At 49.1% G+C, this 21,506-nt stretch overlaps 2 protein-coding genes across 3 annotated transcripts in view; one reads left to right on the forward strand and one right to left on the reverse strand.

Moving 5' to 3' along the window:
• LOC104636514 (alpha-2-macroglobulin-like protein 1) overlaps positions 1 to 3,353 on the forward strand; it is a 28,140-nt gene extending 24,787 nt beyond the window's left edge. Inside the window, exons 33-36 of one of the 2 annotated variants that reach the window (XM_075761904.1) lie at positions 167 to 235; positions 1,486 to 1,588; positions 2,273 to 2,314; positions 3,183 to 3,353. In XM_075761904.1, the coding sequence (XP_075618019.1) occupies positions 167 to 235; positions 1,486 to 1,588; positions 2,273 to 2,313 (213 nt within the window). In that variant the 3' untranslated portion in view covers position 2,314; positions 3,183 to 3,353. Of the gene's footprint in view, positions 1 to 166; positions 236 to 1,485; positions 1,589 to 2,272; positions 2,315 to 3,182 lie in introns of those variants that run through there. The other variant, XM_075761911.1, reaches the window with a different exon arrangement.
• Positions 3,354 to 4,084: 731 nt separating this feature from the next.
• On the reverse strand, positions 4,085 to 21,010 carry A2ML1 (alpha-2-macroglobulin like 1). Its single transcript, XM_075761960.1, has 29 exons — positions 20,901 to 21,010; positions 20,123 to 20,237; positions 19,593 to 19,702; positions 18,920 to 19,087; positions 18,474 to 18,704; positions 17,731 to 17,794; positions 17,210 to 17,355; positions 16,769 to 16,918; positions 16,375 to 16,527; positions 15,325 to 15,409; positions 14,403 to 14,517; positions 13,493 to 13,718; positions 13,237 to 13,363; positions 12,523 to 12,644; positions 11,958 to 12,012; positions 11,255 to 11,338; positions 10,065 to 10,241; positions 9,842 to 9,923; positions 8,911 to 9,067; positions 8,597 to 8,671; positions 8,049 to 8,211; positions 7,415 to 7,629; positions 7,064 to 7,279; positions 6,832 to 6,956; positions 6,423 to 6,513; positions 5,614 to 5,682; positions 5,197 to 5,299; positions 5,025 to 5,066; positions 4,085 to 4,211 (listed from the first exon to the last, which is right to left on the reverse strand). The coding sequence occupies exons 1-28, from the start codon at positions 20,979 to 20,981 to the stop codon at positions 5,026 to 5,028; spliced, it is 3,546 nt and encodes a 1,181-aa protein (XP_075618075.1). The 5' UTR covers positions 20,982 to 21,010; the 3' UTR covers positions 4,085 to 4,211; position 5,025.
• Between the last annotated feature and the right edge of the window lie 496 nt (positions 21,011 to 21,506).

A 21,506-nucleotide genomic window follows, 5' to 3' on the forward strand; every position in this document is an offset into this window, starting at 1 on the left:
AGATTTTTATACCCAAAGTCTCTTCCAGGCCACACCTTGCCTTCCCCTACCCCAAGGGCTTCCTTGGCCATGTGAACATATTGTCAATGCTCTCACAAGGACAAATATCCCTGAATATTTCTGCTTTCTGCCAGAGTCTTTCTGACATTTCCCCTCCTGTTTTCAGCTAAAGAAAATGCCTTTAGTGAAGAAAGTTGAAAGCGAAGCTGACCAAGTCATTCTCTACCTGGAGGAAGTGAGTGGAATTTAGGCTATCATCATCATTAAAAGGACTACAGACTGGCAGATAGCTTTTAGCTTACTCTTGTATTGGGGTTCCATTAGTATTGTAAGTATCCAGAGCTGTTGTTCCTGCATACCAGCCACATTTGCTGACCTAGAAAAGTATGTTGTGTTGGGCTGCAGTAGTTCAGCTGTAGAGCTTGTATACAGGGTCACTTGAGTGAAATGAGGCTAGCTGTGATGTTAAGCCTACATCTGTTGGCACTGTTCAGAGATTGTTGAAAGTCCATGTACAGTATCTGATCAGGATTGTGGAGTAGTAGTAGGATCCATGTAGTAAATTCAAACCAGCCCAAATTCTTAGAAAGCCCTTAAGCAGCCTGAATGTAGTAGGGAGCATCCAAGATTGCTCATGGAGTTTGCCAAGATGACTCAAAATTAAACCAGATGGTTGTGTGAGCAGCAGTGCTTGCTCCACAGCCTCATTAATCAACAGATTAACAACCACTCCCACTCCAGCCTTTCTGTAGCTACATGCATACCTAAACAGCACTAGAAACAAGACCTGGAATGAATTTTAAAACTTCAGAGTTTCCAAGGAACACTTCCACATTTCTGTGATTCTTCATTCCCAGTTGTCAATAAGCTGAGCTAAGCTAGCCTCATAGTAAGCGGGTTATTGTCGTGGGGATGCAGTAGACTTCCAGAGGTGCAGCTTTCGTTATGTCTACAGCACCGCGCAGAAAGGCAGCACAGAGAAAGATTTCAGCTCAGGCTGCCAGGTAGCACAAGGTGAAGCCCAATCAACAGCAGGTCATGTAACTACTACCATCCAGCAGATGTTCATCCACACCTTGCATTTGTCTGCTTAATGATGAGGGTTGTGTGAGACTGGAGAATAAGAGCTGAGATAATGGGACTGTGTATAAGAAAGTAGCCACTGAGGCAAGATGCATGAAGGAGCTCAGAGCAGACCTGGATGAGAATGTGGAATTCACTGGGAACACTAGTGTTACATTTAGATATCTAATGCACATTGACTCTGCCGGTTTGATGTCTCTAATGAGCTGAGTTAAATTTGGTGATCAAAAATGGGAGATGGCCACAGAACGTAAAGTAAAAGGTATTTCTGAGATGGACTAGAAAGCAGAACAGATCTGTCACAGTGGTGAGGTCTCCATAGAGCCTGAGTGAGAGCAGGTGGAAGGGATCATCTCACAGGACTTTGGTTTTGGCTGTAATCCTTGCATCTCTTGCTTTTAGCTGACTAGACAGCCTCACGCCTACACTTTGCTGGTGCAGCAGGACATGCAAGTGAAGGATCGTAAGCCAGCTAATGTCAAGGTCTATGATTACTACATGCCGGGTGAGTTCAGATGCTGTACTGCAGAAACTACCCAAATGTACCACTGGAAAGAAATTTTTTTAAGTTTTAAAGTCTAAGACAATAGAAAGATTTATCTAACTGCCCCTTAGAAGCTCTCTAGTGATGGACTTACTTACCCTCTTGGGTTTCAAAATGGTAGATCCTTCTTTCTCTGGTCCCAGAACTTGCAAGCTGGCATGTAGATCCACTTAGGGTCTAACTCTCCCAACAGGAGGGGAGCAAGGATCTCACAGCCATGATTTTGTACACTCATTTTGTGGGAGGCAGCAAGGGCAGAGGGAAGGGATGGCTTAGAAGAGTGAGGACCCCCTTAGAAGAATGACACTGAAAACAACTTGTCCTCTGTGGTCCCTAGTGGGAGGAAAAGCTAGAAATGTGCCCCAGATTGCTATTGCTTCAGAAAGTGAGGAACCCATAACTGCAATGCAGCTGTTTGGGACTTATGGCTTCAAAAGATGGCAAGCCCCATGACTTGGGCAAATCCAGACCAGCTGCATATAGAGTCTTTGACACATTCCAGTGGTTTCATGTCTCGCAGTGGAGGGGAGTCATGGCCTTTAAGCTGAGGGCACACCTCTCCTAGAAACAGAGGCACAATGCTGGGTTGTTTTAGTGAGTTTCTGGCAATGGTATCTCACCAGCACTTGTTTTCTCATCTTCCAGAAGAAACTACAGTGATGAGCTACAGTGCCCCGTGCGAGTGAGGTGAGGACCCAACGCCTCTTTTGTCATCACAGGCATGGTCCTGAAGGGTATGGAGAGGGAAGGAGATGCAGACAAAGGCCCTTGGTCAAGAAACTTACCAGGCTGCAGGTTCAGTGTAGGAAGTGATTAGCAATGCTAAGTAAGGATGAGTTCCTGTATCCGAGTGGTTAAACTGAGGGAAAGGGAGAACTGAAGTGGAAGGTTTGAGGTGCCCAGCTCATGACAGAGTTGGAGGTATGTTACAGAAATCAAGGGCTGCCTGTCCCAAGTCCTACCACCAGTCCTAGCATTTTGCATCAAATATAATTTCCTCAAGTTAACATAGTTCCTTTTCCTGGCATTTTCCCTGCAGTTCCACAGTCCTCCAGCCCTGTGCACGCAACATGCCACATTCACCTTCACTGCAGGGCCTGACTCCTTTTCATTGCCAAGCCTTTCACAGTCTCAGCCTGGCTTCTGATCCATCCTAGGGAACAGACACCTGCCCCTCCTCTTTCCAGGCTGAGCAAAGGCAAAGCTTGAACTTGACCAGTGCCTGCTCCTGTTCTAAACTTTGCTTGCATCTGTATGCTTCCTCGCCCACAGCACATGAGATGGAGAAAAACACCTGCTTCATCTATCACCTCTGGGAGGCACACAGCCCTGCTCTGGGGTGCCTGTCACAAGCCCCACACTCTTAGTAGAGATTCTGCCATAGGCTTTGTATGGCTAGAGTCAGAGAGAGCCCTGTCCTTGATGGTTTGGCAGTCCCGTTTGGTCCTGAGGTGCAAAGCACACACCTCACTCCCCACTCCCCCCCCCGAATTCCCAATGGTTAGTTTTAATACTTCAGGAACACAGATTTTTTTGTCCTTTGTTGTCTTCACAGGAACAAGGACAGACCCATCCTCTGCAGTCTCTGTCCATCAGTCCTTTGTCACCTCTGCCAACAGCCACCACGTGGAGATGGGAAGCAATGAGAAAATACTTGAAATTTCCTGCTGAACAGTTAGCTTCTGAAAGGCTCAGACCGTGCCTGGCATCTTATTAAAAGTCAGGAGACTAGAACTGTCTGATTGAGTGATTATTCAGGTTTACTGTTTTTCTCCCAAATCAGGAAAACTGCATTTAAGACCACCTGGGAAAAATAACTTCTTCATCTCTGCTCTGTGTGTGTGTGTGTGTGTGTACATGTACACATGCAAAACTCTGCCCTCCAGCAGCAGACTTGCACAGGAGGAGGTAGAGCATGCACCAAAGCAGAGTTGCTATCTGGGGGAGGTGACCATCACACAAGCTGGAGCTGAAGGCAAGAGAGAAGTGGGATATGTTCAATAGTTCCTTTGGCCAACAGTTGCATTTAGAGACCTTTATCAAGAGCAGTTGGCAAGGCTGTACTGCTGAGGGCAGTGACGGGCTAGAGTCTCAATGCACTGCATTACTATCTGGACACTGCTTCCAAGAAGAGCTGATGGCACAGGAGCTTGCAGGACGGGCACAGGAGATACAGCTGTCATAGCATGTTCAGTTGCATCTTGTATGCCAAAGCTGCCTGAGTCCTACTGCAAGAAGTATTAGGAGAAACCACAGGAAGCATGAGGAAAGACCAATAGAGGAGCTAGAAGGTTTGTACATTGGCAGTGGCAGAAACCCTATCTTCATGGGTTAAGCCCATGTTCATCAACAACTGGCACAATGGCAGCGAGGTCAGGGGTCATGCTTACTTTAATTCTTTTTCCCAGGTGCATACCAGATATGTGACACCCCCTCCCACCCCAACCCAGGCCCTCGCAGTGCAGGCACAACTGCTGGACTGTTGTGATCCATCAGTCCATCCACTCAGTTGCAGAACCACATGGGGTCAACTTTAATGTGGGCTGTGTCCCACCTGGGGCACTTCCTTGCATTCCGTACCAACCTGAAATATTGGGCAAAGGCAGGAGTCATGGTGTAGCAGTTCCTCTCCTTTTCTTTATCACAAATTTGGGAGCTCCTACACCCATTTCTGAGGAACCATGTGGGGACAGAAGGTAAGACAAGCAAGGAGGGCATGATCCAGGCCCTCCATGGCTATCACCAGGCTGTGGAAGGTGCCTTGTCTTGGCTAGTAGTGGGGGTGGCTCTCTAGGTAGGTGCCTAGGCAGCACTATCTCTGTGGAATGGTGTCAGGATGCAGCATGTACCATGTCAAGATTCTGTCTTATCCTTCCAGAAAGGACTTCTCCAGACCTGTCCTGGCTTCAGGCCACCCCCCTCCTGGCAGTTGGGTATGTCACCCCACAAGACAAAACATTACACCTTCCCAGATTCAGCTTGCTCCTTTGGCTCCCTGAATCCCCCTTCCTACCCTGCAATGAATATAGCAGGAGGTGGAGAGAATGGATCACTGTCCAGGTCTGAGGGCCCTTGTTAGCACCGGCTGCTATAGCTCTGCATTCTCACTCCACATGATGCTCAGCCCTTCCTTCCTCACTCTCATTTTGAGAGACGCTGTCCCTGTCTCCACCTTCCATCAGACCCTTCCAGCTGCCTCCCTGGCTGCAAAAGAGCCCCAATCTTAGCTCTATACACCTAGCAACAGGCAACTGCCAGTTCATCTTTCTAGCTGGATATATGCTCCCCACTGATTACCATCCTCCTTTCCGTCTTTGATTGCTTACATTCCTTTTTTCCCACCCAAGACTCATTTCCTGATGCCACTGCTTGTGCCATGCAGGGACTTGCTGCCTACCTCAACTACAGACAGCACTGTAGTCAGCCAAGGCTCGCTCCTCTGCAAAAGGAAATGAAGAAGTCGATTATACACATGCATGCACACAGAGAAGAGTGCACAACGTCTTTTCCAGTCAGAGAACTAGCAACCCAGCTCCCAACCCCACAATAGGAGGGACTCTGCAACTCACCTGGCTGGTAGTAATCGTAGACTTTGATGCTGGCTGGTTTCAGGTTCTTCATCTGAATTACTTGTTCCAGTTGCAGAGTGAAAGTCTGAGATTCATCATTGAGCTTGTGGAGGTGGAAAGAAATTAGCAAGGAAGGGGAGAAAGAAGTCATTGCATCTTCATCTTCCCTAGCTTGAATGTTTTCCTGTACTAAATCTCTCTAATCCATTAGAGATTCCAGATTTTAGAAATGGAGTATGTGTGAGGAATAGCAAAAGTTAAACCAATAACAATGAAATTGGGGAAGCTTCCTCTGCCCACAGTTCTACCAGTGCTCTTGCCCCATGCCTAGCCCAGCCCTGGGCTGCTCACACAGTTCGTTGTCCTCTGGCCTCTTGCTCTTGCTATGCCAAACCAAATGCTTTTGTTTCCACTTACCTTCTCCAGATAAATGTAGACCACATCAGCTTTCACTTCTATTTTCTTAATGATAGTTCTGCGCTCCAACTAGGATAGGAAACAATAACACAAGGAAATTCATTAGCACTTCCCTTAGGGCTTCCCGACCTGAAGGACCCACTGTCGTATTGAAGGTATGGTGTGGAGTTGGACTCTGCGTGGAACTGCGTCTTTCTCACACATAAGGGTTTTAGTGGTTATATCTTTGGTAGTCCCCCCTGGACATCCCTTGTGAGCGTCTTGGGGATGAACTATGCTGTCCCTGATCAGTTAGAGAAATCTCCCACTCTGAGGACAAAAGGCTGTGTGTGTAGGACTGATGCATTGGTCAGCAAACACGCAGACACCAGTAAAGATTCTTGTTATCTCACTGACTGCTAGACTGCTTTTAAAAACCTGCCTGGGGGCTGTGCAAATATGTCTTTCAGTTTTATGACTCAATTGGAAAAATATAATCTTTTTGGCTAGAACTAAGTCTCTCTTATAAATCTTGTCTCAGAATTTCTGGCAAACAAATCCTGGTGTTTAGCACACCCAGCAGCACATTTTGTTCCTGGCCCAAGGCAGAATAGTGTCGGTGGGAGAAGCTGAACCACCTCTGATCTCCCATAGCCAGCCTTTGTGGGCTCTTTATAGAAATGAGAGGGTTTTGTTCAATTACAACACCAAACGGCCCCTGCTAATTTAGTTACCTCACGGCCTGAAATGAACAGTTCCCAACAGGAGCAAGCAGGTGGCACCCATTCACCACAGCCGCTTTTTTTTGTTTTTAATTCCAAAGTCCTTACCAACATCCTGGATCTGGGAGCCAGGGCAAATCCAGACAGCAGGGAGACCTCCACCATCACCATGTTGGATGTGACTCTGCTCCCGATGTAGCTGTAGAAGAAGAAACCGTCAGAGGGTCTGACTCTGTGAGAATAGTGTCCTCCCAGCCCCCCTTCACTCCACCACCATGCCCTGTGTGCAGGACCCTGAGCCAGGCAGCCCATCAGGGACTGGGGACGCAGCAGCCACTGCTCCTCTCGCAGGAGGTAGTCAGCACCTTCCTTCCCCACCCCTTCCACCTATGAAATTCACCCTCTATCCTGTCCACCCCAAGTGCCAGGTCCCTCCATCGCAGCTCTGAGACATTCCCGGCTGCTGTCCCCAAGCACAGCAGGTCTTACTGGAGGAGGAAACAACCCTCGGGGTCACCTGGCAAGGATGTGGACGGTGAGGACACGCGCATTGGCCTGGCTACAGTTGGTCAGCTCTGTGGTGACACGCAGAGTGAAGGTTACAGCAGCCCGTGGGGGAGGCTCGTGGTACCTCAGCACTGTCTGCAGGGCGAGGGCCAGGAGGGGAAAAGACAGGCCAGGCATGATCTCATGCTGGGAGAAGAGGCAGAGTCCTCCACTTCTTTCCCATGCTTGTCCCACCACCTCACCTGAGCGAAGATGCAGCTGCTGCCGTGGACCTGCACCAGGAACTGCCCTGGGACCTCTGTCAGCGCTGCCTGCTGCACCAGCAGCCGCTTCTGGCGGTTGACTTGGAAAGCCTTCCCGAAGCCCCTCTGGGACTTCACCCTTACAAGCACCTGGCCTGATGGACTGAACGTCCTTGCTGCGTATTTTGCTAAGGCTTGCAAGGCAACAACTGTGTCCTAGGGAGGGAGAGACAGTCACCCCTCTGAAAGCAGCTCTAGTGAAGCTGACTTGGAGCAGGAAGACCTCAAGAGGACTCCCCCTGCCAACCTCGGGTACAAAAGTAAATCAATCCACAGGGAGGTACTTGTTACCTGGGTGGAGGCAAAGCCCCCGTAAGCATTCTGCTGCCGGGTCAGCCATGCCACAATACCAGCTGCAGTTGTCATGTCACCTGCATGCACCCGTGGCTTAGAGAGGTACGCCAGAAGCACGTAGGCTGTCAACTCTACGTCCACTGACTGAGTACCAGGCCAGAAGTCTGTGGAAGCTGGAGAGCTTGGCTTGGGGCTCCAGTGGATTTGTCCTCCTGCAGAAGGAAAAGGAGGATGCAGACTATCTAGAGAGGACATAATTGGGGGTTCACAGGAAACAAAACCCAGAGTGCTTTTAGGGCTCCTTCAGCTCATTCCCTGTACTCAGGCCAGGATCACTTTCTTCAGTTTATTCTCCAGGACTTCATCTGGTCTTAGCTCACAGATTCCTACCTCCTTCCTACCTTTCAAGAGGATCTTGAAATCCTCCAGGCTGAGGAAACTCTTTCTGATAAGTCACTCTCACAGTATGTGAAACAAATTACTGTATTTTTAGTCACACAGTTCAGCTACTGCACAAATACAAGGAATATGCACAAATGCATATGTCATTTTTAACCGCTCCAGCTGGGCGTACGTTACTTCAGATCCCAGCAGGTGGACGAGAAGCATTACCCCAACCAGCAGTCAGCACCTGATTTGATGGCCTGTTCCTCCAGTTTATACAGCAGCTCCTGAGTTGTCTCATAGTCCCCAGCCAGGGCAAAGGCATAGGCCAGCACGGCTTCTGTGTATATGTTGGTGATGTTGTGAACTGCCTGCTGCAGGCAGTGGAGGGTAGTCTGCATCAGCTTGCCCTGCATTGGGAAAAGAGACGCGTGCCAAACTCTTGACAGGAGCAAAACAGGGGGCAGGGAAGCTCATTCCAGGGAGCCAGAGTATGTCTGCCTGATGTAGCTCCAGAGAAACCCATTAAACTACACACTCTCTTGAGAAAACAGGCAGTGCAGCCCCAGTGTGCACTGGGAGCCACAGCCACCAAACACTTGCACCATGCCAGTTTCAGAGCACTGTCTCTTTAGAGGAATGACTTCACAGTTTGGCCAAACATTGGCTTCCTCCCAGCAGCTCCCTACCTGTGCCTGGCCTGGAGATGCCAGCATCACAAGCTGACGTATCCCCATAGTGGTGCCTGGGCACGGGAGCATACAGGACAGCAGGAGGGAGGGGGAGCATGCTCACCTTCAGTGGCTGACCCAGCTCCAGCAGCGCTGCAGCGATATATGCCCCCAGGGAGATTTCATCATCCACGCTGCCCTGTGAAGGGAATGCACCTTTCATTCACACAGTGGTGTTTGGACATCACAGGCAGTGACTCCCCAGAAGGAAAAGCATCCTTTTCATGTTCCCCACCTCGTACCCTGCTCTCTTTAAGGCTGGTTGCACAGGTTGCAGGAGTGACTTTCCAGGATCCGTTGGGATCCCACAATCTTTTGCTGCCACAACATCTGTCCAGTGATTCCCCAGCTGTGCTGCCTGGCTCGGCCCTCATTTACCTTTAGGGAGGAGTGAAAGAGGCTTCCTTTGGTTGCAAAGCAGCCACTGGGGAGCTGGTTTTGCTCTAGCCAGCGTAGGGCATCCTGGATGTTCTTCTCATCTACATAGATGTATTTTCTGGCTTGGCCAAAACTCTTGACTACAAAAGCTGTCAGCCTACGAAGAGGATGAGTTGTGAGAGAAAGAGAAACACAAAGAAGGTAAAGAGAAAGTCAAAGGCCTCCTGGTGTTTGTCCCTGAAGTTAACACTGATATAGTGGGGTGCCAAAAAAGAGTCATTTTCTTACAGAAAAGCAAGCTAAAAGTGGAAATGGTCCACAGGACCCAAGTGGCTCCTCTCCCTCAGCCTGGCTCCACAAATGTGCTATTCATGCATTACTGCTTTACCCAGTCATTTCACAGGTGAAAAACCTCTTACCCCTTCTACTTTTACCCATTGCAGTTTATCTATCTCCCCCAAATACCTAGAGACAATCTTGAATTCCCCATTTTCTTCCTCCCTCCCTTTCTCCATTGACACCACAGGGTCAAGCTGGGCCAATGCAGCTCTTTCAAAATCTCCCAAGAGAGACAATTTTTTATTGCTTGTCCTGATCTACCTCTAGTCAGTATTGACCACTCTTGGCTGCTGGGACACCCCCAGCAGTACCTGGTGTTGTCTGTGGGGCAACAGCAGGGCCATAGTGACAAAAAGGGACCTCCCACCCCCCTGGGACCACAGCTTTGTTGTTCCACTTTCCCAGAAAGTCTGCTACCCTGCCTCACTGCTTTTTCAAGTGGCTGGAGTCCCTCAATCTCTCTCCCTGCCAGACAGCTCCTGGGATCTCCATCCAAAAGAAGGAACACATAACCCAACATTTTTCCCAGGCACATTAGCTGCTCTGGCCCAGACAGGAAAAATCAGGAGTAAAGGATATTTGCAGTGCTTACCAAGTGTTCCCTTCTTCATCCTGCTGCCCAAAGACATTGTAGGACCCATCTCTCTGCCTATAAAGAAGCTGCATCTGATACCCTGGGGAGATGGGAACAGTGATTAATACAGCATAGCAACACAGAGGTGCCAAAATCGACAGAGTGAGAGCAAAGGGCAAGAGCTATTGGTAGGCTGGATGCAGTGGAAGGCAGAGGAGCAAGGTGGGTCTGTTGTCCTTGCCATTGCGCAGGAATCCTGTTGCCCTCTCCTTGATCTCAGGGGTCAGCTGCCTTGTCTTCTCCAGGTACTGCAGCACATAGACAATGGGGGCAAACAGCACCATGTTCTGCTCCCCACAGCCGTGAGGCATCTGCACCAGGTGGTCCAGGTTCTGCAGTGCCGTCCCCAGGAGGTCACCTACGCAAGGATGTAAGAAACAAAGCAAGTGTAGGTATGATTTGAGGAGCTACTCAGCCAGGCAGTGGATAATAGTGCTTTATCTCAGCACAGGAGGAAAACCCTCTTCCCAGTCTGGCATCATGATACAGGGTGACCACACTATGGAGTCCCTGAGGAACTTCCCCTTATCAGCCTTTGCAGTCAGAAGGGCTCCAACCGTAACAAGTACTATTTGTAAAAGGCTATGAGCAGAGCTGCAGTTGCTTAGTGTGTGTCACACAGACAGACAAATATTAAAGCACTTAAGGAAAGGTTGAGATATTTCTGGTCTTTAGCCAGGCCTGCTCTACCTGGCCATATGTCAAGCATCAAAATGTCAGTAAGCCAGCAGGAGTGCTAGTCAGTTGGTGTGAAGGTGTCCATATGTCCTCCAGCCAGCCAGAAAAGCCTTGTATTCAGTTTCCTCCTTTGGGGCTCTGTTGCATAATATCCATAATATCCATGGCTACTTATGCCAGGCCTGGCTTCTTACCAGTTCTGGCATGGGGGCAAATGAGCCCAGTGCAAAGAAGTGTATTGAATGGTAGGTATGTCTGGTCCCAGTAGCCTCTCAAAAATGTTCTTTCATATCTTGGCAATGCTGAGAAGGATTTCTTCTGTCCAGGACCTTCTGTTGTAGCAGTAAAACTTAACAGGGAGACAAGGTGGTTATGAGCTTTGCTGATTGTATCTACATAGAACTAGCCAAGGTCCCAAAGTCCCAGTAAAAATAATGGCCTAGAGTCTCTGCTCCAAAGTCCTAGCTAGAAAAATAAGGATTATTCTCCTCTGCGGATTACTTTTCCCATGAAAGCCTAAGTGCTGATCCAAAAATCTGAAAGCCAGGTGTTGGCAAACCTTGCAGAGAACAGAAACACAGCATTGTCTCTTTTGAGCAGTTTCATGTCAAATGGATCTCCTGACACCATCACCAAGTTAAGCCTTGCTCATCTGTAACAGCAGTCAGTGAGCCCACAATAGAAATCACTTACCTGAGATGGAAATGGAAGCCCTGGCAGATCCCTTTACTACATTGTCAGGGAGCTGAAGGGACACAGGTTCTTCAACCATGTTTCCTGATAACGACAGGATAAAGGTGTAGCATGAAAAATCAAGCCAAATGCATCTAACCAGAGGGACTAGACTGGCACAGATAAATGGGACACTGCCTACATCCCATCCCGCTCACACAGACTACTCCCTACAGTCTGTCCCAGTCATCACACCAAGTTCCATTGCCTGGAAACTTTTCAGATTAGAAGATACATGAGAGCTGCTGGCCAGGCTGAGGGCTCACCAAGCTTCACAACTCAATTCACTATGCTTCACAAGCTTCACAAGAATCACAGTTGGTCATCACTGGGCAGGGGGACATCCTGGAGAGCCTTGCAATGCTGCAGGGACAGGGTGGGAGGGCTGAAGCAGCTCTCACTATCAAGCCCCAGGAATGCCTGGGGGCTACAGGGCGGGAAGGAGGCTACAGGGCAGGATTTTGTCATCTATACTCAGTGGCAAATTCAGTAGGACAGCACATGTGGAAATAATATTTCTTGTTCTTTCCTGTCTAATAGGACATGAAATTTCCTATATGAAAAATCATTTGAAAACATTCTTTCATCAGACCTCCCACAGTTTAGTCCTACTCTCAGGTCTAGTTATTTCAGGCTGGAGAACCCATTCAGGCTGTCCACATACCTCCTCTCGGGCAAAGAAAAGAGCTGTAAGACTTCTCCACTAACACACCTTCTGGCTGCCAGCGCAGAAACATGAACATGGGACAGGAGAAACAAGATTACACACAAAATTTCCAAAACAGAAGCAAAATTTCAGAGTAATTTCAGGTCTTAATTCAGTAGTTAGTCCCCGGGCTGTCAGAGGACTCCATCTTCCTCACCTTTGGCAGGTCTGCACTGAAGCTACCTGCTTCACTGCTCAAGAGAGCAAGAGCAAGCCTGAGGAACAGGGCTCTCTGGTCAGTGAGCATATACAAAAGCTCTTGTACAATGGGTGATTGAGCAGGGAAAGGTACAGGGAGAAACACCGACATGGTGTATGAATACAGCTCAAGAAAGAGTACCACAAGAAGGTTACATACAGGCTTGGCTACGTCCTGCGGAGAACAAAGCAATCTGAGCTACAGACTTAGTATGCTAATGCTGGCTAAAAAATGAGGAGAGAAAATCATTCATCCCAGCTCAGCCTCCCTTCCCCCAGTGGCAGGGATACTCAGAGAAAGAAGAGAGCCTGCTCTCATACTGACCCGGACCAGCAAGTGTTTGACCACCGTATGCCTCCGCCTCATGGTAGCTGGCAAGGGCTTCCTGCCCCCACACCGTGGCGTGGTGTCCAGTACCTCTATCCTCACTGTGATATTCAGAGTCCCTAGCAAATAAATTGAGCAGAGCCTGTTTGTTATACCAGTAGACAAACAGAGTCAATTTGCTTTAACTGACAGTGGTCTGAGATCCTTAGGGTGGCTGGTCTTCATAGCCTCAGCGGTGTGGCCAGTAAAGGTGAACGAGCCAGTACTGATGGCTTGTTCAGACACCCTACGCATGAGGGAACTAGGTAATGTATCACCAACAGTGACTTCATTGCGCTACATATGACTGTAACCACAGAAGGTCCAGAAGCCCCTTGGACCCCAGTATCCCCTTCTCATTGCATATGAAGCACAGCACCAGCAATACAAGGTTTCCCCACCCACATCCACGCAGCCCCCTCCTCCCCAGCTGGTACCACAGCCCTCTTTTTAAGAGTTCTCCATGCCACCCATTCAGTTCCTACCCTCTCTGATGAGCCTGTCTAAAAAAGACAAAGAAAGGAGGCATGATGGATCGCATGCTTGAACCACCACACATAAATTTCAGGATCCAGAGGAATCAAGGCTCTGCCAGCTTCTCTGGAACTCTCACTCCCTCTCACTCAATGGTGATAGGTTTCCCCATCACCATTCCCATTTTTGCTGCCGTACCCAGCTGGACTGCTGTCACATTCCACATGAAGGTCTTGGACTCCTCTGCACACAGACACTCCTTGTCCCTGCAGGTCCGACATGGCTCTATCTGGAAGTCTGAGGATTTAGCCAGGGCCACATGGATCTGAGAGAATGACAGATGCAGGTGAGCGACTAGGCAACTCAGGAGAGATGGCTTGGCAGAACACGCTCTAAAACTGGAAGTCATGGTAGGTCTGTCCCACAGAGTGTTACCTGTGGCACAGGCACACACCTGTACGCACTGCTGCAGGTAGTTGAAGACAGTAGCTTGCAGCACAAAGGTCTCTCCTCGGATGACAGAATATGGCAGCGTCACATCCACAAAAAAGGGCTGGACCGTTCTGAGGCTAGTAGTCGGGGCAAGGCCAAATCCCCTCCCAGACAAGCAGAAGGCCTTGACTTTCCACTCTGCAGCAGCAGCAGGCACTGTGACCAGGACGCTCCTGCTGCCGTTGGAGCTGAGAGGAAGAGAGCACTTGCATGAAGAAAGTCATCCCACTCCGCTACAACGGGGAGGGCTCATGGCCCTGGGTGAGGGAGGCTGTGCAGGTCCTCATGCTCGGAACAACCTCTGCTATATTACCAATGACTTCTGTTCCAGTGGCTCACAGCAAGGCATCTCTCAGTAATTTGTTCCCTAAAGCCATAAACCCTGCTTAAGTGCCATTGGTAACAGCTTTGTACCCTTCTCCTGAGCAAGACATTGCTTGAGCATTCCAGCTCTGGACACTCAGTCAATAGCACAATGTTCTGGAAAGCAGCAGCACCACATCCTCCTGATGCTGATTCATCAGTCTTAATCTAAGCACTGTGGCAACTATGGCTACAAATTCAGCTGGTGCACCCACCAAATTGAGAATTTAGTAGAGTGTACCCCAATGGGTGAAGAGAGAATACTTGGTGGTTTGGTCTTGAACTGTATTGCTCTTCTCTAAACCTGTGTAGACTTCAGTTCTACAACTCAAAGTCTACTAGTCCTTCAGTCTGACACGCTACAAATGCAGGGAAGAGCCACAAAATTCACGTGCAGCCCTCTCTTTACACCTATGGCTGGACTTCTGCACAAATGCAAGTCAGCCAAGATTCAATAACAAAGGGATCATCCTTCTGTCCATTTGTAAAGTCTGGCATCACTTACTTACCCAACAGAGAATAGATTCCAGATCCAAGTCTCAGGGAAATAGTGGTGAAGTCTTTCATGGGTTGTAAATTGGGGTTGTTCCTTAGTGATTCTTTGGTCTTCTGTAGAAGGCCCCCCTGAAAGAGAGAATAAGGAGTCCCACCAGAGCAGGAGAGGGGAACTCTGCCAATGATAGACAGCATAGCACTGGGGCAAGAGGCAAAGCAAGCAGTAAGAGAGACATGGGAAGAGTTTGGCAGAGGAAAACACAAGGGAGTGGGCTGATTTGGTAGGAGAGGGAAAATAAGAAAGGAAGAGACACTGGTAACAGGAGAACCAGCTTGCAGTGAGCTGGTTGCAAGTTTTCCAAGACTTAGTTAGACAAAGCCTCTTGTTGACCTGACCCAGAGTTGGCACTAACAAGACCTTCAGAGAGTCATTTGAACCAACACTTCTGTAATTCTGTGAATAACAATATTGTTTGCTTGTCTGCAGACAAGCCTCACAGGCCTCTGCAAGCAATGGTTTAAATACAAGAAGGCATGTGAGCCAGCTTAGTATGATTATTTAGCACAAACTGAGACATAGAGGAAGGAAGCGGCTGTCCCTGCAGCCGCAGGTGGGGACAGAAGCCAGGTCTCAGCACAGCCTGTGGGGTAGTTACTGGGAAACAGATCCTGGCCCACACTTGGGTTTGGCTGTGCCAGGAAAGGGATTGCCATCCTTTAATCTTAGGGAACGTCCCGCTAGCGACATTCTTCAGAGCCCTTTTTACAGGGACTGGGTCATTCCTGCCAAGGCTGGTAGACCAGGCCGCTAGGCTGTGGCAGCCATACCCATTACTTCTCAGAGAGTCAATATCCACCACCAGCAAACCCCAGAGATCAGAGGGTTCTTCCATCTCGGTGACCTCATGTCCCAGGCAGGCTGAAAGTGCAGCTCACCAATGGTCAGCTTCCTATCCACCCGATGAAAGCACTGAGATGGCTTCTTGATTACAAGGTTTGAGAAGATTTTCAGCCCCATGTTCTGTTAGGAAAAGAAGGAGGGCAGGGAAGGCAGAAAAGCATCTGTGAGTGGGGAAAAGCAGCCACTGCTCTTCAAAATTACTCTGAAAACCATCGGGGCCAGGACAGCCCCCAGAGCAGCACTGGCCCAAGCAGACACAGTGCTGAGGGAGGCATGGCACAGCCTCCCCGATCCCTTTTTTCTCAGGACACCACTAAACCACCACCTCACTACTGGGGGACACCGGGATGTCTTGCTCTTCTCAACACATATCCAGTGGCAAGGTCACAGAGGAGAGGTGTCAGTGTCCTGCCCCATCCCCTCATGCATGCTGGCAGGAATAGCTGGATGAAATCTGCTTTCTGAAGCCATACAGAGGTGTGATGGGGAACACATCCTCCCATTCAGCCCTTGGGGCTGTGACATGGTCCTGTCCACAAACACAAGAGATGTCCCTATGCTGTGAAAGAGCCTCTTAGGATGTGTTTCTATTGCTAAATAAAAGACAGGATCTGATCCCCAGGTCCAAGGCCAAATGGCACTGCCTATCTTGTGTCCATGTTGCTTAAGGCTAGCACTTTCTAGAGGAGATCTGCCTGGGAACAGCCCAAAACAGTGCCAGAGAACAGGCTAACAACTAAGCCATGTCAACGATCTGTGGTTTAATGCTTGGGATCACTCCATGTCTCTCTTTTCTCTAATACTGTAGACAAAGAGTACAGCCCAGGATCTCATTCCCAAGCCCAAAAAGCTGGGTTTTGCTGGTCCAGGATCTCATTCATGGTCTTGCTTTCTGCTTCTGTGGAGGGGAATACAAATGTTCATACTCATAATGGGATTGTACATCTCTTGAGACAGCACAGCTAGGTCAGGACCAACAGCAGGGGCTGTCTGGAGAAGGCAAGGCATTCTCAGATTGCTTGAGGAGAAAGATGTCTCAGATGCTCATAGTTTCAACAACTCTGGGAAAAGCATGAGGTGATTACCCGGAAGAGGTTAAAGATGTCAGGCTGAAAGGAATGCTGTGGCTTCCCTCGTAGCAGAGATGACGTGGACTGGGGCTGAACACAGTGATGTGAATGCTCTTCTACTTGGGCAGGGTATCCATGTTTGTAGGCAGCAGGGAACAATCCATAGACCTAGAGAAACCCACAGGCAGGGAAGAATCGGGCAAGGAGCAGATACCTCCAGATGCTTCGCTCCACCCTCCCCTGGCATACATATCTGCTTCTGTCCACCTCCCTAGGCAGACCTTGCTTTCTCCTCCACACAAAGTCGTCCTCATCCATTGGCCTCTGGCTCTGCTTGCCACAGCCCCTGCCTGCCTCCCCCAGCTCATCTGTCATGCTTGGTTTTTTGCCCAGATACACAGACACTCACCATTTGGCTTGTTAGCTTGCTCTCTGGTCTCACAAAGAACATGTTTTCATCTGCTGCCTGTACTGCACACAGGGAGCCAGGGGCTGCCTGCAGTCGGAGCTGCACTGTTGACCCTGGGTGGGCTTCTTTCGTTGGGAATCCTACCTTGACCTTGAGCAACACACCAGGAAAGGAAATACAAAAAAGAGAGAAAGAGGGGTGAGGAGGCTGACAGACAGGCAGCACAGACAGAAAGAAGGAGACCAGCTGGCGTCTTCCCCACTCAGCCACTGCTATGAGCAGAAGTAACTGCTGAAGCTTTCCTGGTCTGTGGGCACTATGCTGCAGACATCCCCTTCTCTCTTCTCCCCAGTTCTCTCTTTGAAGGATCTGAGGGTCTCCTTTCCCCAGAGCTGCTGACTCCTGCTTGTCAGCTCTCCCTCAGCCACAGGAATGTCTCACCTGATTTTCAAAGCACAAGGCAACATCGAAACGGATGCTGTCTGCTGTTACCCCTCCATTGGGGAAGATGGTGTACACCACTAAGGAAGGTGATGGGGTGAAGTCGGCAGTGAAGGTCAAAGGTATGGAGAACGAGCCCTTCAACACTGAGGAAGGAAAGGTAAAATGTTTTCATCACAGCCCCATCGAGATCTCCTTCTTCCCTCCTTCCTTTTTCTGCTTTATAATCCCACAATGTCAAACCAATTCCTGCTGCTGCTCTGTCTGCCATCTCCCTCCATTCTCTGACCCCAGGTGCTCCATCTTCCCACAGGTCCTCCTAGTCTCTCTTGCATAGTTCTGTCTTTTCAGCCTCTTCCAGCTGACACAACTGCTTCCTCAGCCTCCCCCTGTCCTGTTCACTGATTGTCCAGGACCTATAGGTTCAGGGAATTTGGGAGAAACTCTGGCAACTCTCACTGTCCAACCTAGAAACACACCGGGCGCAACTGTTTCCCATGGTTTGGCTGCCGCAGACTTACTGTTCAGCTTCCCAACCTGGACAGTCCTCTGGCCCCTGACAACAATTCCAGCCTTCCCAGTGACCTGCAGGAGGAGCAACACAGGATGAGCAGACTGCTGTTTGCCACTGGAGCGCAGTCACACTCACCCCTGTGCATCTTGCTCTCCTAAAAAGCCTCAGAAATAAACTGTGGGTCCAAACCAACCCCACGCCTCGGGTCCAGCACATTTGCAGACATCATAATGTGGGAGGAGAAGCTTTAACATGTGAGATTCTGGTCTGGTCTGTCCAGTTAGGGCAATGGATGGGTACTGGGTTCACTGGAGATAACTGAGAGACAGCCAAGGTATTTCTGCTCTCCTAGGCAGCTCTCCAGACCAGACCAAAAGCCATTTCCACTGGGCAGCTGTTTGATAACCAGAGTGAAAAAGTGATCCCTCATACAGTTTTACAGGGGAAAGAGCTTGACAGCAAACTCTGCACAAGACACTTCCCACTGCAGCCTTGGCAGAGGTTAAGTGGGCAATGGGCTGCAAAGGTAGAAGCCTCCTCTCACGCATGGAGGTGACTGGGGCCCTGGTACCAGGATCACACTGTGGCCAGGCTGAGCTGTACTGGGTGTAGCATTCACCCAATTCTCCAAGAACAAGTTTTTCCTGTCATCCCTCCAGGCATGATCTAAATTACACCCTCAACATTTCACTGGGGTCTGGTCCCATCAGTGCAGCCTTTCCTCCCAGGTTCTCTACTACCCTTACTCACATAATATGCAAAACCTATACGGCTGGTATCTTCTCCCAGGTCATCCCGACTGAGAGTGAAGGTCACCTGGATGTTCTGCTTCAGCCCACAAGGCAGTGTTTCTACGAGTGGGTGTATGTCCAAGAAGCTCTTGGTTGTGACATGGAAGGGTTGCAGGTGATGGTAAGCATTTGTGTAACTGAAGTCAGTTTTTCGAGGTGTGTGTGTGAGATCCTCCAGTGTGAACCTTCCCTGAGAGGGGACCAGAGACACACAGAAATCAAGAGTTTCATGCTTCAGTGCTTTGTCAGGCTGTCATCAGCTTGGTTTGGGAAAGGCTGCCACTTGGTGCCTTCCAAGCAGGGAGCCCAGGCCTGAGCTGGCAGGGGGACTGCAGGGCAGCAGTGGGGAGCACTGGCAGACCTCAAGGATTCTCACTTTCCTGTATGCAGGAAAGTGGGATTTACCTCCAAAGAGACTGATGAGCTGTTCCAGGCAGTTGTGTCCAGATTGAACGATGCTATTCCACTGCCATCCGTGATGTACGTTTTGATAAACCGACGCCTCATGAACTTTATCACGAGGTAGACTTTTCTGTTTTTCATACCATTTCCATAGTGATCCTGAAGCTTAATCTGGTGACAATAGGGTGAGGCAGAAAAGCCAAAGTCAGATATTCCTTCCAGTGTCATGCCCAAAACATTCCTCCCTCTGACAAACATAGAGCCTCCTGTGCAGTTGGCCTTAACTTCAGCCTGGCCCCAAGAAGACAGGAGACCTATAAAACTCCCTCATCTCTAAAGCTAAGCTGAGAGTGATTAAAACCTGTCCACTCCAAAAGGTGTGTGTGGCTAGAGCATGAAGAGCTCATCTCCTAGCCAACAGCTGAGACATCCTTGCAACCCAGCATCCCTGCTGAGACATCACTTGTCGCTTTCAGCAGAAGCTGGAAGTGTAAAAACATCGGGGAATCTGAAATGCAGAAACTGGAGCTGCATTGTCAAGTAATGATGTGACACACTGCAAGGTAAAGTACTCTGTCTCAGGAACAGAAAATGGTTTGGGTCAGCAAAATTTATTAGACACTAAATTCCTTGGCAAATGATGGGGAGGAAGAAGCAAGGGGAAAAAAAAAATCACCTTTCCCCTGTAGGGTACTCCAGGGATGTAATATGCATTTGGCATCTCAAACACTGCCCTTGCACCTATCCTGGAGATGAGGATTTGGCTGGAGGTGTTGATCTGCACCCCTGTTGGAACACAGAGTGCAAGGGAAGAAGGATCAGTATTGGAGGTGACTACTGCACCCTAGTTTAATCTCACTTGGTTATTCCCAGCCCCTTTAAGCAGAGTATCTCAAACTTCCCTCCCAACACCAGCACCATTCAAGGTTTGGAGGCTGTTCTTGTGGCGGCTCTTTCTTTAGTTAAGATGTCCCTAAGCCTCTTTGTGGCCTCACGGACCACACTCCCAGCCACATCTCATCCGCCTGCTGCTGGCAGCATAGCTCTCCGTGGGCACATGAGTTCCTCGGGTGCGACCGCTTTCCATGTTCTGTGATGGTCCCAGCACCAGGCGGAGGAGAGGAAGAGGTGTGCCCACTCTGACCCTCATCCCCCCCACAATGGTCCCTCTCACCCTTGCACCTTCTCTGCTGAACCCGTGGGTACCTGTGCCCATCTCCAGGAGAGAGGCTTCTGCATAGAGCTTGCTGTTTTCCTCGCCGGGAGCCAAATTGAAGACTGACGTGCTTACAGAAGGGGTGAAGCACCCCTTGCTCACGGTCTGCAGTAGGAAGTGGTAGATATTATTTGGGGCTGGGGAGGAGGGAAGGAGTCAGAAGTACGAGGTATTAGTCATTCTGTCATAACTGTTGACTGCAACAAGAAATAATGCAGAATCATAGATAGATAGATATGGTTCACATTTTAAATTCTGTATTTTCTACTTTATATGAATGAATATGTGTAATTCACATTGTACAAATATAAAACAAAGCACGCATCACAGTTTTATCAAAGTTAGTTACAATGTAGGCAAGTTTCCAGCTTCAGTAGAAATCCAAAGACTGTACTAACTGGATCACAGAGCAAATATATGAGTATTTTAATAGATCTAGCTAGAAGAACTGCAGAATCAAATGAAAATTCAAAGTAACAAATCATTCCCAGAGCTGGAAGATTACAACTACCATAACAAGTCATAATGACAAATCATAAAGCATGAAAAATTTTCAACCATATATGTACAAGGGAAGAGCCCAGCTATGAAATACTTTGTTAGGAATGCATTAATGGAATAAAAACAATTACTCATTAGTCTACATATACATTACAGAGGTTGGTAAACCTTCCCTACATAACAGTTCAATCTGCTCACTCAGCCCTTGACACTTCATACTGTGTTGTGCTCCTTCACTACCCATGTATCTTCCAGGGCTTTACTCACCGGACCGCTGTACTCCCTACAGATGTCCCTGCTGGCATTTCGAGGACGCCTCCTTGCCTTCTGGCACAAAGTCACCTGCATGGTCCCTTGCACTGCTCTCCCATAGCTGTACCTGCAGGGAGAACACCAGAGGAACTGCAGAGCAGAGGCACTGCATGTTTTGCTGAGCACATTGCTCCACACAGGTGGCCTTCCCGACGAAGGGCTTAATGCAGCCCATAAGCAGGCAGGCATAAATGAAAATACAGCACACTGTGTACTTGGGGAGTGCAATAGCACAGTCCTGCAGCCAACAGAGGCAGAAACAAAGCACAGACAGGAAGGGACCCACACTCTCCAAAGCTCTCCCACTTCTGGGCACTTGCTGTCCTGAAATTGCTGGCAGACACAGAGATCAGACCTGAGCTGATGTGTCCACGCAGCACGGAGCAGCACCCAGTGGAAATACTAGCTCAGGTGTGAAAGCAGCAGAAACCTGTGTCCCTGCAGACAGCAACAGCAAGTGCATATTATGGCAGTAACGGGGCTACAGAGTGACCTCAGACCTGCCTCACTATGGGCTTATCACATGATCTGAACTCTCGTTTTCATCATCAGGCCTGCTCT

Source organism: Balearica regulorum, chromosome 1 (assembly GCF_011004875.1).
Source record: "Balearica regulorum gibbericeps isolate bBalReg1 chromosome 1, bBalReg1.pri, whole genome shotgun sequence".
NCBI lineage: Eukaryota > Metazoa > Chordata > Aves > Gruiformes > Gruidae > Balearica > Balearica regulorum.

What these genes read in the sequence shown, in the direction of transcription:
- A2ML1 (XM_075761960.1), bottom strand. Translation starts at nt 20,981, where the DNA reads ATGCAGGTGACTTTGTGCCAGAAGGCAAGGAGGCGTCCTCGAAATGCC. An exon ending in ACCTGCAGCAGTGCGTACAG is followed by an intron (nt 13,364 to 13,492) that starts GTGTGTGCCTGT and finishes TCATTCTCTCAG; the next exon opens with ATCCATGTGGCCCTGGCTAA. An exon ending in TCTACATTTATCTGGAGAAG is followed by an intron (nt 5,300 to 5,613) that starts GTAAGTGGAAAC and finishes CACCTCCACAAG; the next exon opens with CTCAATGATGAATCTCAGAC.